The sequence below is a fragment of the Geotrypetes seraphini genome, chromosome 10, assembly GCF_902459505.1.
Source record: "Geotrypetes seraphini chromosome 10, aGeoSer1.1, whole genome shotgun sequence".
Taxonomy (NCBI): domain Eukaryota; kingdom Metazoa; phylum Chordata; class Amphibia; order Gymnophiona; family Dermophiidae; genus Geotrypetes; species Geotrypetes seraphini.
In genome coordinates this window covers 87,443,297-87,456,327 of record NC_047093.1, presented here as the reverse complement: position 1 = coordinate 87,456,327, position 13,031 = coordinate 87,443,297, and the positions used below count along the sequence as shown (strand labels likewise).

Here is a 13,031-nt window from a genome sequence, read left to right as displayed (position 1 = left end):
CACGACCATGGAGATGGCGCGGTATAAAAACCTAAGGTTTAGTTTAGTTTAGTTTACTTGTGGTTCCCCACAGTCTGAAGAATCTGTCCCTGTCTACTTTCTCTATACCCTTCAGGATTTTGAAGGTTTCTATCATGTCTCCTCTAAGTCTCCTCTTCTCTAGGGAGAACAGCCCCAGCATTTTCAACCTGTCAGCGTATGAAAAGTTTGCCATACCTTTTATCAGTTTAGTCGCTCTTCTCTGGACCCCCTCAAGTACTGCCATGTCCTTCTTGAGGTATGGCGACCAGTACTGGAATCAATTAGCAGTTGTTTGCACAACTGCTGTCAGTGGCTATTCTAGAAGCTGTGAATGCAAGTTCTATCATGCACAATGTAAAGGAGAGCATGGGCATTTGAGGAGCATAGGCAGGTTAGGGACATGCTTAGGTGTTAGGGAAGCAGGTTATATAATACTAGATGTTACGCATCTAACTGCCAACAGTTAGGCATGAGCACTTACACCAGCCATTGATATGGCATTACTGGGTCAGATTCTTGTTTCACTTATTTCATTGTTTTAGTTAATGTGTCCACTTTTAAAAGTAAAGAGGTTACCTCCGAAGATGACGTTTTGGCTGTAGAAGTTAAATCCTTTAAAGTCTTCCAAATAGACTCCAGGGTCACCGTTATAGAGGAGCCCAGTATTTCTTGTTCGGCTCCCTTGTTATTCAATCCTTGGCTTCCAAAAGAATGCTCTTTGTCCCCTCCTAAGAGCACAATTGATTGCTCACCATTCAACTGTTGCTCCTGCGCACAAATGGCTGAGGAAGCTGGGCATGACAGCGTGAATGACTCTGGGAGAGATAAGCTGACATTGTGCTCTGAAGAGCCAGCTGCCCTTTCCAGCTGGGTCAGCATGGAGCTTCTTCTTATCCCCAAAGTTTGTGGGATAGCTGTATTCCTGGCAGGAAACTACTTGATTGTTTGATGCACTGCTGAATCTGCCTGGGCTGGAGAGGATAAAGCCCTAATCACTCCTTTCCTCTTAGTATGCAGCACAGTAGAATAATGATAGAAAAAGAGGCAATACAGGAAAAAGTGGAGCAAACTTCCACGATCGAGGAGCTCACCTGGATCATGTTACCATCTTTGTTACACCCCCCTATGCTGCATTTCTTGAAGTTCTGGTAGGCCCCTGTGACACACTTATCCCTTGCTCTAACCAGCAGAGGGACTAAGTGTGCCGAGTTCAGGCCTGTCGGCGTGGCCTCCTCAGGTTGGAGGAAGGCTTTTCAGGGTAGAACAGACCTAGGCGCCTGCCTAGTCTGCCAGGCCACACTGAGAGTAACTTATAAAGAGAAGACCACACAGGTAAGTCTTGTTCCAAAAGAATGTTCTTGAGCTTTATTGAACCTGGGGTCTGAATACCATCAGCCACCCGTATGTCATGGCAAAATTATAAAATACAAAATAACTTGCAGTTGTCAGAATGGCTTGCTATAAATGTCACATACAGCTCAATACCCTGGACTTTCCAGTTTAACTACAGTCCTCTTCACCAGGGAAAAAGGCAAATGAAAAAAAATATCAGGAAAATAAAACTTTCCAACTTGGCACACCTTGTGACTACAGCCAGAGTAATTACAGTTTCAAAACTTAGTACTGAATTTCTTAAACGTTTCAGCTTACCTAGCTGAGACACGGACAGGCATGCAGAGCAGGCTTCACAGCTCGTTATAATCAGCTGGGCTTCCTGGCCAACGGAACACAATAAGGCATTATATAAGCTGTGAACTTTACTTGGGTTTTTCCCACGGAGCTTTCACACCCCTACAGATAAAGTTCTTTGAACAAACACAGCTCTCCGGGAACTGTCATACAGAGTAGCGGAGAGATTTTCCTGCTCTTCTCCTAATCTCTGTCAGCTGGGCTTGGGTTACGGGAGACAGCACAAGCACAGCCTTGCTTCCTTCCCCTTAACAACTAACCTCCATGTCAGTGGGGAAATAGCTAGCTTCCAGCAATGGCTCAGCGATGTCCATAGCCTCTGTCTGCTCAGCAGCCTCTGGGGTGGAGTTGAGGTAGTCCTCTGTCATCTCCACGTCCTCACTGCTGCGGGCTGGAGGAGAGAGACTTCTCCCCTCATCTGCCTCCAAGCTCTGCTGTCTTTCCTGCCGTTGCCTGAGCTCGTTAGCCCTAGCTCCGTCCCGGCTTTCCCTGCTTCTCTCCTTACTGAGATTCCATACTCTGTTTTTATGTTGGTGAAAGCCCCACCCCTCTCTCCTCAGAGCAGCTGTGTTAGGCAGGAAATCCCTAGGGAAATAACTCAGGCTTCTCCTAGGCTGGTAATGAGCATACCTCCCAGCTCTAGGACTCCACTTCTCCATAAGAGTCCTCTCAGGCTTTCTAGGGTACCTGTCCTGAGATGGCGCCCTCTGCTGGATGTATCTATGTTCCTGCCTCTCCTGCTCTACCTCACTGTCTGAGGGGTAGTCAGCCAAAACCAAACTTTTACTTTTAACCTGGTCAGCCCTTCTGACCAGGGACCGTGTTTTGCTTTTATCCCATACAGGGACAAAGCTGGCCACAGGTTTGTCACCCCCCCCCCCCCAGAATTCTAGGATAAGCGACTATATTGTCCTTATTACAGCTATATTCAGGAGAAGACATGATTTATCCTCCATATGCTGGAGAAGAAAAGGCAAAATTCTCCATTGAATAGAGAAAACGGGAAAGGAAAATCTTTTTTTGATCAGAGACAAAATAGAAGTATTAAGTGTAACCCGCAGAAGACCTCTGAAGGAATAAGGTAATGTAAGTAGTGTAAATATTTGACTGAATGTTTATTCTTTGTTCTTGTGGTGTTTAATATGTTTTTGTAGCAGTAAACCCTTTGTTAGGTAATTCTATTCATCATTTTAATGAAAAGTGGGTTGGATTAGGATTTTAAAAAATTAAGTTAGAATGGTCCACTGAGGGATTATTAGGGAAGTGGAAAAACAGTGGTCTAAGCTGAAAGGAGCAATAAAAATGGCTACGGAACTTTATGTGAAGAAAATAAATAAATACAAGAGAAAAAGGAGACCGGCATGGTTCTTCAAACTAACTAGTGGTGGAGAAAATAAAAGCAAAAGAACTGGTGCTCCTGAAATAAAAAAAAACCAAGAAGAGGAGTGCAGAAAGAACTACCAGGTGAAACTGAAAGAAGCCAAGAGAGAGATACGTCTGGCGAAAGCACAGCCGGAAGAGCAAATGGCTAAAAATGTAAAAAAGGGAGACAAAATTTTGTTTTAGATATAGCAGTGAAAGGAGAAAGATGAAAAATAGAATTGCTAAACTAAAAGGTGCTAGGAACCGATATGTGGAGAGTGATGAGGAAAAAGCAAATGTGCTAAACAAATACTTCTGCTCTGTGTTCACGGAAGAAAATCCTGGAGAAGGACTGAGGTTTTCTAGCAAAGTTACATGGGAAAACGGAGTAGATTCTGCGCTGTTCACGGAGGAAAGTGTTTATGAATAATTTGAAAAACTGAAGGTAGACAAAGCGATGGGACTGGATGAGATCCATCCCAGGATACTGAGGGAGCTCAGAGAGATTCTGGTGGGTCCTATTAAAGACTTGTTCAACAAATCTCTGGAGAAGGGAGTGGTTCTTGGATATTGGAGATAAGCGGATGTGGTCCCTATTCACAAAAGTGGTCACAGAGATGAAGTGGGAAACTACAGGCTGGTAAGCCTCACTTCGGTTGTTAGAAAAATAATGGAAGTATTGCTGAAAGAAAGAATAGTGACCTTCCTAGAATCTAATGAGTTACAGGATCCGAGGCAACATGGCTTTACTAAAGGTAAATCGCGTCAAACAAACCTGATTGAAGTTTTTGATTGGGTGACCAGAGAACTTGATCGAGGACATATGCTAGATGTAATTTTCTTAGATTTCAGCAAAGCCTTTGCCATGGTTCCTCATAGGAAGCTCTTGAACAAACTTGAAGGGCTGAAGTTAGGACCCAAAGTGGAGAACTGGATTAGAAACTGGTTGACGGACAGACGCCAGAGGGTGGTGGTTAATGGAAGTCGCTCGGAGGAAGGAAAGGTGAGTAGTGGAGTTCCTTAGGGTTTGATGCTAGGGTCAATCCTGTTTAATATGTTTGTGAGTGACTTTGCTAAAGGGTTAGAAGGAAAGGTTTGCCTTTTTGCTGATGATACCAAGATTTGTAACACCGAGGAGGGCGTGGAAAACATGAAAAATGATCTACAAAAGTTAGAGGAATGGTCTAATATCTGGCAACTAAAAATTCAATGCAAATAAATGCAGAGTAATGCATTTGGAGATTAATAATCGGAAGGAGCCATATATGCTGGGAGGTGAGAGGCTGATATGCACGGATGGGGAGAGGGACCTTAGGGTGATAGTGTCCAAAGATCTAAAGGCAAAAAAAACAGTGCGCCAAGGTGGTGGCTGCTGCCAGAAGGATGCTGGGCTGTATAAAGAGAGGTGTAACCAATAAAAGAATGAAGGTAACCAATAGAAGAATGAAGGTGTTGATGCCCCTGTACAGGTCGTTGGTGAGACCCCACTTGGAGTATTATGCTCAGTTTTGGAGACCTTATCTGGCGAAGGATATAAGAAGACTTGAAGCGGTTCAGAGATTGATGAATAATAATAATAATAATAATTTTATTTTTGTATTCCGCCATAACTAGGGAGTTCTAGGCGGTTCACATCAGTTAGATTCAGTACAAACAGTGCAGTTGAAGTTGACAACAAAAAGAACAAGCAATTAAAAAAAAAAGGATAGGATAGGAGGTTTGCGCCAAAAGATGTATGAGGAGAGACTGGAAGCCCTGAATATGTATACCTTAGAGGAAAGGAAGGACAGGGGAGATGACTCAGAAGTTCAAATACTTGAAAGGTATTAACGTAGAACAAAATCTTTTCCAGAGAAAGGAAAATGGTAAAACCAGAGGACATAATTTGAGGTTGAGGGGTGGTAGGCTCAAGAGCAATTTAAGGAAATTCTTCTTTACGGAGAGGGTGTTGGATGCCTGGAATGCGCTTCCAAGAGAGGTGGTGGAGATGAAAATGGTGATGGAGTTCAAAAAAGCATGGGATCAACACAGAGGATCTAGAATCAGAAAATAATAGTAAATACTGAAGAACTAAGGCCAGTACTGGGCAGACTTGCACGGTCTGTGTCTTTATATGGCCGTTTGGTGGAGGATGGGCTGGGGAGAGCTTCAATGGCTGGGATGGTATAGATGGACTGGAATGAGCTTTGACGGAGACTTCAGTAGTTGTAACCTAAGAACAGTACCAGGCAAAGCTTTTGATTCTTGCCTAGAAATAGCTAAGAAGAAGAAGAAGAAAAATAAACCCAACAAATTTTTAGATTGAATCAGACTGGATGGACCATTCGGGTCTTTATCTGCCATCATCTATTACTATGTGGAATAGTCTAAGCTGTTGTGCTTCTAAACAGTCATTTTGCAAACAAAATAGGGAAAAGTATGAGTAGAGCAGGGAGCCCTGGTAATTGTTAAATACATAACATAGGTGTCTACAGACTGAGAGAATTTAAACAAATATCTGCCATTCTAGATGAAGGGCATGCCAGGGATTGCTGCCATTGAAAAATTGTTAATAGGCTATTCATTAGCCTGGGAGATATTACGCCACAAGAACCACCTCATCTCTATGAACCAAGTTGACTACTCCCTAACTATTCTATAATTCCTCTGGAAATGGCCAGATAGATTCTTTTTGTAATCCGCCTTGAACCACAAGGTAACGGCGGAATAGAAATCACTAATGTAATGTAATATAATGTAATGATTGTTAGGAATGGGTATGGAGGATGTGATGATTAGAGGAGGATTGCAGGGTGTTACCTTAATAAATTTGGTAAAACCAGTTTTAGTAACTGGTGAATGCATGCATGGGCAGGTTTACAGGAGAAAGTCTCCAATCACAAGGATTTAGGAAGTTTGATGAGGTATAGAATAGGGGAAGATATAATGACTTATATAGCCTCAAGAGGAGTGAGAGTAAGAGATAGAGGAACCTTTTAATATACCTGTTTGTTCCTTTTTTAAAATCCAGTTATGAAGGGGAGTTTTCTCAAGTATAATGTGGTGGGGATAGAGAATAAAGGGTGGCCAGAAATTCAAACACACATCCTGTATTTTGCAAGACAGATAGAGGAGGAGGGAGACAAGTCTCCAAAGGAACCGAAAAGTGTGTAGCAAAAGCTGTGTGCACTTCTGATACAGAATTTATAAGATGATGTGGGAGAAAAAGGGAGTTTGCTTGTAACTGTAAAACTAGAGGGAGAGGAAGTGTGAATCAATGGTGGATGGGATTATAGAGGTGGTCGAGTAGAATGGGATATCTTTCAGTTCAGCTCAGTTTATTTGATATATTCAAACTGCAAATATAAAAACAAGTTTAAAGTCTAAGCAGTTTACAATAAAAGAGCAAGGGGAGGGGACAAACTATGACAGACCAATAAACAAGACAAGACATGACTGAAATACATGGAAAAGCCAAGAAGGACCCGTTATACTAACATGCTCTTGGGGAAAGGAAAAAACCCATTAGGATTTGGGGATACCTAATATTCTGCGCCCCCACCTGGAATACTGCGTCCAACACCGGTCGCTGTACATGAAAAAGGACATAGTACTACTCGAAAGGGTCCAGAGAAGAGCGACAGAAATGGTTAAGGGACTGGAGGAATTGCTGTACAATGAGAGGCTAGAGAAACTGGGCCTCTTCTCTCTTGAAAAGAGGAAACTGAGAGGGGACATGATCGAAACATTCAAGATAATTAATAATTCAAAATGATTAATTTAAATAGAAAACATCTGGCTAAGTTATTGGCTTTACGCTTGGCCAAGGCTCTCCCTTATATTATTGGTATGCACCAAATTGGGGTTTGTTGCTCAAAGACATTCTTCAAACAACACCAGACTGGCATTCCACATGTTAAATTTAACAAAAGCCATGGATAATCCTGCCTTCTCTGTATCCTTGGATGCAGAGAAGGCCTTTGATCATTTGGAGTGGACCTTCATGTATCAAGCAATTGATTGGTTTGGTATTGGTTCCAGATTTATACAAATGATTCAAACCTTGTATAGTTCCCCTTCTGTCAGACTATATATTAATAATACTTTTTCAGAATGTTTTCGTCTGGAGAGGGGAGCTACACAAGGGTGTCCGTTATCTCCATTGCTTTTTGATATTGTACTGGAACCCTTGCTATTGGCTATTCAACAAGCAAAGGAGATTCAAGGTATTCCTTATGCAGGTCAGGAATATAAAGTCTCTGCGTATGCAGATGATATTTTGCTTCATTTGAGGAATCCTGAAACTTCCATCCCACATTTACTGGATTTGATTGACCGATTTGGCAAATTTTCTGGCTATAAAATAAATTGGAGTAAATCGGAGGTTTTTCCACTAAATGTACATTGTCCAAAAGGATTATTTGATACATTCCCTTTTCTTTGGAAGGAAGAGGGTATAAAATATTTAAGTATTTGGATACAGAAAACGTTGGAAGAGACGATGAAAGTAAATGAAATATCTTTACTGCTGAAGGTTACAGAAATGTATGAGCAATGGAACCCTCTACATTTTCTTGGTGGGGGAAAGTCCAAACTGTTAAGATGATGAATTTCCCTCTGGTTTGCTACCAAACGGGTATGTTGCCAGTGTTTTTTCAGGGATCCCTAAGAAATTAAATAGTATTCTTACTAAATGTATTTGGCTGGATAAAACTGCAAGAACTGCTTTAGTATCTTTACAAAAACCAATTGAGGTAGGGGGGAGGGTAAATTTTCCCACCGACAATTTTTTGCTGGTTGTGTGAGAGTCCCGATTAAATGAGACTCTACTACTAGTACTTTTATCATTTCTATAGCACAATCAGATGCATGCAGCGCTGTACACTGTAGTAAGCACAAATGTGTGCTTACCACAGCAAATAATGGTGTACAACAGAGCACAATGCGGGAATCTACAGGATTCTTGTCATGTGTATTCAATACCCACGCACTATGGGGAAAATTTGTGCATAATCATTAATAGAAAAAAACCCTGAAAATTGGCTATTTTCCTGCCATGGTAAAAATAGCATTAGCACATGGGAAAGACCTGCAGAAAAGCATACTAAGGCTTCCCCGCCCCCCCCCCCCCCCCCCCCCCCCCACACACACACCTTAATTGGAGAATTCAGCAAGGATCAATGGTTTATGAGACACCTTGACTTTTCTTCTACAGAGAGATCTCTTTGAAAGTGCATTGACATACAAGCTATTTCCTAAGGACCCAGTTTTGACTGTGTGAGGATGTGAGGAAGGATTTTGAACTTTTTTTTGCTTGATCTAGAGCTGGAGTGTTTTCAAGCCCTTACTTCTAAGGTAAGCAGACCTTTAGAAATGCCTCATTTTGGAAAACACCGCTTACTCTGAAACCCACTCTGGTGGATCAGCAGCAGAAATTGCACATTAGATAGATTGTGAGCCCACCAGGACAGATAGGAAAAATGCTTGAGAACCATATTTGTAATCCTTTCTTAGCTGCTTTGAGAGGACGAGCTAAAAAATTGAATGACTAAACAAAATGTGTGGTGATTGCCTAGGGGTTGTTGGTAAAATCGTTATCTTTTTCGTCCTCTCTCCTTAAAGGATCTTTACCAAGGTATAGAATAGCTATAAGAATCTTGACCAAGGTATAACATAGCCTTGCTCTTCATGCACGATTCTTGATGCCCATATCCTTGCAAGTCTATGTGTCAATGGCCATAGCAGAGAGTCTCAATGCTTACACTCCTTCCCTGTTCATAAGGAAATACAATTCCTAGTATTTCTCAAGAAAGTAACTGACCTGAGTGAGTTTGTATTTAATTTTATAGAGTGTGCATCTGGTTGTCAGTATGAGAGCACAACACTTCCCAATAAAGACAATAATCCTAGGCTTATAAACTTGTAGGACACGTATGCGCATTATTTTGAATAGAAAAGAAACAATATTTTCATATTAAATAAATCCTAGTATAATATATGTCTGCAGCTTCAAAACCTGCAACCACTTGGGTCACTACATTTCTCATTTCACTCTCCTTGAAATTCTCAATGTTGCAACATCTCTTTTTCCTTAACCTTTTCCCCCTCCAGGTGTCCAGTGACTTCCCTTCCCTATCTTCCTAGGGTGGTTCCATTATAGTAGTCAGTATGTTTAAAGGAGATTTGGAGTAGCCAACACAATTCCTTGAGCATCCATGCATGTTCAAGGTCTGCAACATCCCCTATGAAACAGGAATACCAATTTTTGTATGCTGAAAATTCCTCTAATCAGTTAGAAACTAAGCACTTAAAATGGGAAGCCATAGTTATAAAGCCCTAATTTTGTTTAATTTGCTGAATTCCAAACTTTTGGACTTTTTTTCCCCTTAAGATACATATTGTGCCACTAACCCCCACTTCTACGAAACCGCGCTAGTGGTTTTTAGCGTAGCCAGCCGCGCTGAATGGCCCACGCTGCTCCCAACGCTCAGAGGAACTCAATGAGCGTAGGGAGCAGCATGGGCCTTTCAGCACGGCTCTCTACGCTAAAAAACCGCTAGCGCGGTTTTGTAGAAGAGGGGGTAAGTTTTCATTTCCAAAGTATATTCAGTTTTAATAGAAAAACATCCATTCTCCGTCGCCTCTTTTGCAATGGAGGGCACTGTTCCATTGGTCTGACTGGCTGTACAGTATGCAACCACAATATGAAGTATAAAAATGTAGTTACCTGGGACCCAGTTCATCCTCACTGCGCCAGACAAAATCCCCAAACTTTTCATAATGGAAGTTGTAATGATGCTGGATACGGAAAAGCATGGACACCGACACCTCCATCAGCGTGTTGTAGGCTGTCTGCTGTTCCTTGCCGCTTGTGTAGCCATTATACAAATTGTAGATTTTATCTGCTATTTCTGAAAAAGGGTAATGAGGAAGGTTAACTTAAGGACAGTCAAAAAGTTATCAGACTTGCTTGTGCCTTTATATACTCACATACCTTCAGACAAAGTAATAATAATAATAATAATAATTTTATTACTTATATACCGCCAAAGCCATGGTAGTTCTAGGCAGTTTACAGTAAGAAGAGCTGGACAATCAGAGACATGTTTACAATGTAGAAGCAATGAATATCAGTAAACAGAATAGGAGAGATAATGAACGGACAAATTCTTAGGTAACAAATCGGTTGAACAGTTTTGTTTTCACTAATTTTCTAAAACTAAAATAGAATGAGGAGTGCATGATAATGTTTCCCAGTCAATCGTTCAGTTTGTCTGCCTGGAAAGTTAGAGTTCTGTTCAGGAATCTTTTGTAACAGCAGGCCTTTATTGTTGGGTGGGTAAATATGTGGATTCTACCAGGGCAGGATTAATTCGTCAAGGGCCCCTAGGCACACAAGTACACTGGGCCCCCTTGCCCCGCCCCACCCACCATGCACCCAGGCAGAAACAGGAAGCTGGGTCAGAGGGAAGCTTTGGGCAAGCAGCACCACTTGCAAAATTACAGTTCCCGTTGCCTTTCTTACCCACGTTGCTTGCTTGTCTTACTTTCCGTCGATGGGAGGGCCGCGTTGCTGATCAGGGGGGCACGCATTGCCGATCAGGGGGAGGGGCACGCTTTGCCGATCGATGCTGGAGGGGCCCGTCGCCTTTTGAAAAAAACAATGTTGATGCCCTCCTTCATTGGGCCCCCCTGACCATTTCGGGCCTAGACATGTGCCTACTGGGCCTATTGGTTAATCCTGCCCTGGATTCTACGTGTGGGCCTGGTAGTATAACCCAGATTAAAGTGGGAAACCAAGTATATAGGGGCCAAACCAAAGATTGATTTGAAGCAGAGACAAGAAAATTTAAACAAAACTCTTGCTTCGAGGAGCAGCCAATTCGGTTTTTGATAATAGGGACTTATGTGTTCCCATTTTTTTAAACCGAAAATCAGGAGTACTGCCGAATTTTGAATAATTTGGAGTCTAAGAAGGGTTTTCTTGAATGTTCCCAGTTAGATGATGTTGCAATATTCCAGCATGCTTAGAATAGAAGATTGCACCACTAAATGGAATGATGCTGCATCAAAGTATTTTTGTTATTTTTATTTATTTAATTTTTTATTGATTTTGTAAAAAAGTCACAAGTAATACACTTGTTGAAGAAATACAGAAAGTAAAAGACATCAAAAGAAGACAAAATTATAAATGTGGCATTTCAATTATTATACTTAGACCACTAAATTAGAAGAGAGGGAGATCCATAATTCCATGGAGAGAAAAAAACCCCCCAGGAAATCTATTATTAGGAAAGTTGACTACGCTAAACAGCCCCAATTATTTTCTTTCCAGCAGATCGAATACATTATTTATCTCTAGAGATCTTTTTGAGATCCAGAAAGGCTCTCAATTGTGATGGTAGAAAGAAAGTGTACTTAATCCCCAGGTAACGAATCAAACATTTACAAGGATATGCCAACAAAAAAGAAGCCCCCAAACTTTTTGTCTCGTCACGCATAGCCAGGAATTCTTTTCTGCGGTCCTGTGGTATCTTAGATACATTGGGATAAATCCAAATTCTTTGTCCTGAAAAGTCTTGGTGTAGATTCCGAAAGTAAAGTTTCATTATAAGATTTAGGTCTTGTTCAAATACAAAGGAGACTAATAGTGTCCCCCTTTCTTTAATATCAGCAAAGGATTCCAGGACCTCCAACATTGCGGTCAAATTTTCTTCCACCACCAGATTCTCTCCTTCAACAGGCTTAGTTGCAGCACTAGGAATATAGTATATTTTATTTATAGAAGGAATAGCTTGTTGAGGGATTTTGAGGATTTCAGTTAAGTATTTTTTAAAGTAATCAAGAGGGCTTAAAGCCGGAGATTTTGGAAAATTTAGTATCCGTAGATTTAGCCTCCTATTAAAATTCTCAAATTGTTTCAATTTTAAATTCACATAAGTCTTATCTTTAACCAACGTTGATGTTATTTCCTTTGAATCTTTAACTTCAGTTTTAACACAGGTTATTTGTTCAGCAGATTCATGTTTAATTTGTTCAGTTATTTTAGTCAAATTATCCACTTTCCCAGAGAGATTGAGTACCTCTAATGAAGATTCTGTCAGCTTAATGTGGAAACTCTGCAAGACCTGCCAAATGATCTCCATCTGAAGCAGCGGCAAACTCGCTGGCACTCCCAGAGTCAATGGCTTGGCTGTCTTTCCCACGGGTGTTCCTTCCTCCAGACTCAGGTCCTGGTCTGCGACTTCCACCCCCAGAGCCCCTGTCGGGGCAACCCGTGCCAACATCGGACATGACGGTGCACTGGATACCCTAAGAAGCTGGACGCTCCATCGTCCAAACTTTCAACAGGGCCCTCTTCTCCCGGTTCCGGGGTTGTGAGCTGGCTCAAGAATCTCTATAGGGTTTGTTGCTGCACCGGCGTGGAGGTTCTAAGTTGGGAGGAAGCCGTTCTCAAAACCCCCTTCCTTTTAGTGTGCGGCATTGAAGGAAAAAATCTCCGTAGAGGAAACCACAATATAGAAGAACAGCAAGGAAATAGCTGGCTCCACAGGAGAGGTAAGAGACGCCAGAACTAACGTGCAGCCATCTTGGATCCCCTACAATCCTGTGTTGCAGCAAAGTATTTTCTGATGGTTCTTAGTTTCCATAATGTCGAGAAGCATTTTCTAGTCAATAAATCCGTGTGACAATAGGGAAGTCCTGTCCATTCAAGAAAATTTTTGAATCTTTGATTTTATCGTTAGAGCTCACCAGAAAAAATTTGGTTTTATCTGAGTTGAGTTTCAGTTTGAATTTTGTCATCCATAATTTGATTTGTTTTAGGACAAATGCCAGGTGATTCTTTGTCTCTGAAGTTAGATTTGTGAGGGGAAGAACTACAGTGATGTCATCTGCGTAGATATAGAATTTGACTTTTAAGCTTTGCAATAGATTCCCTAATGAGGCAAGGTAGATGTTAAACAGGGTAGGGGATAGAA

The 13,031-nt window shown here is 41.5% G+C and overlaps 1 protein-coding gene across 10 annotated transcripts in view; it reads right to left on the bottom strand.

The window, feature by feature from the left end:
• Positions 1-13,031, bottom strand: part of ASTN2 (astrotactin 2) — a 1,902,914-nt gene that overhangs the window by 23,329 nt on the left and 1,866,554 nt on the right. For all 10 annotated transcript variants that reach the window (XM_033961675.1, XM_033961676.1, XM_033961677.1 and 7 more), the window contains one exon: positions 9,779-9,962. In XM_033961675.1, coding sequence (XP_033817566.1) covers positions 9,779-9,962 — 184 coding nt within the window. The remainder of the gene's footprint in view (positions 1-9,778; positions 9,963-13,031) is intronic.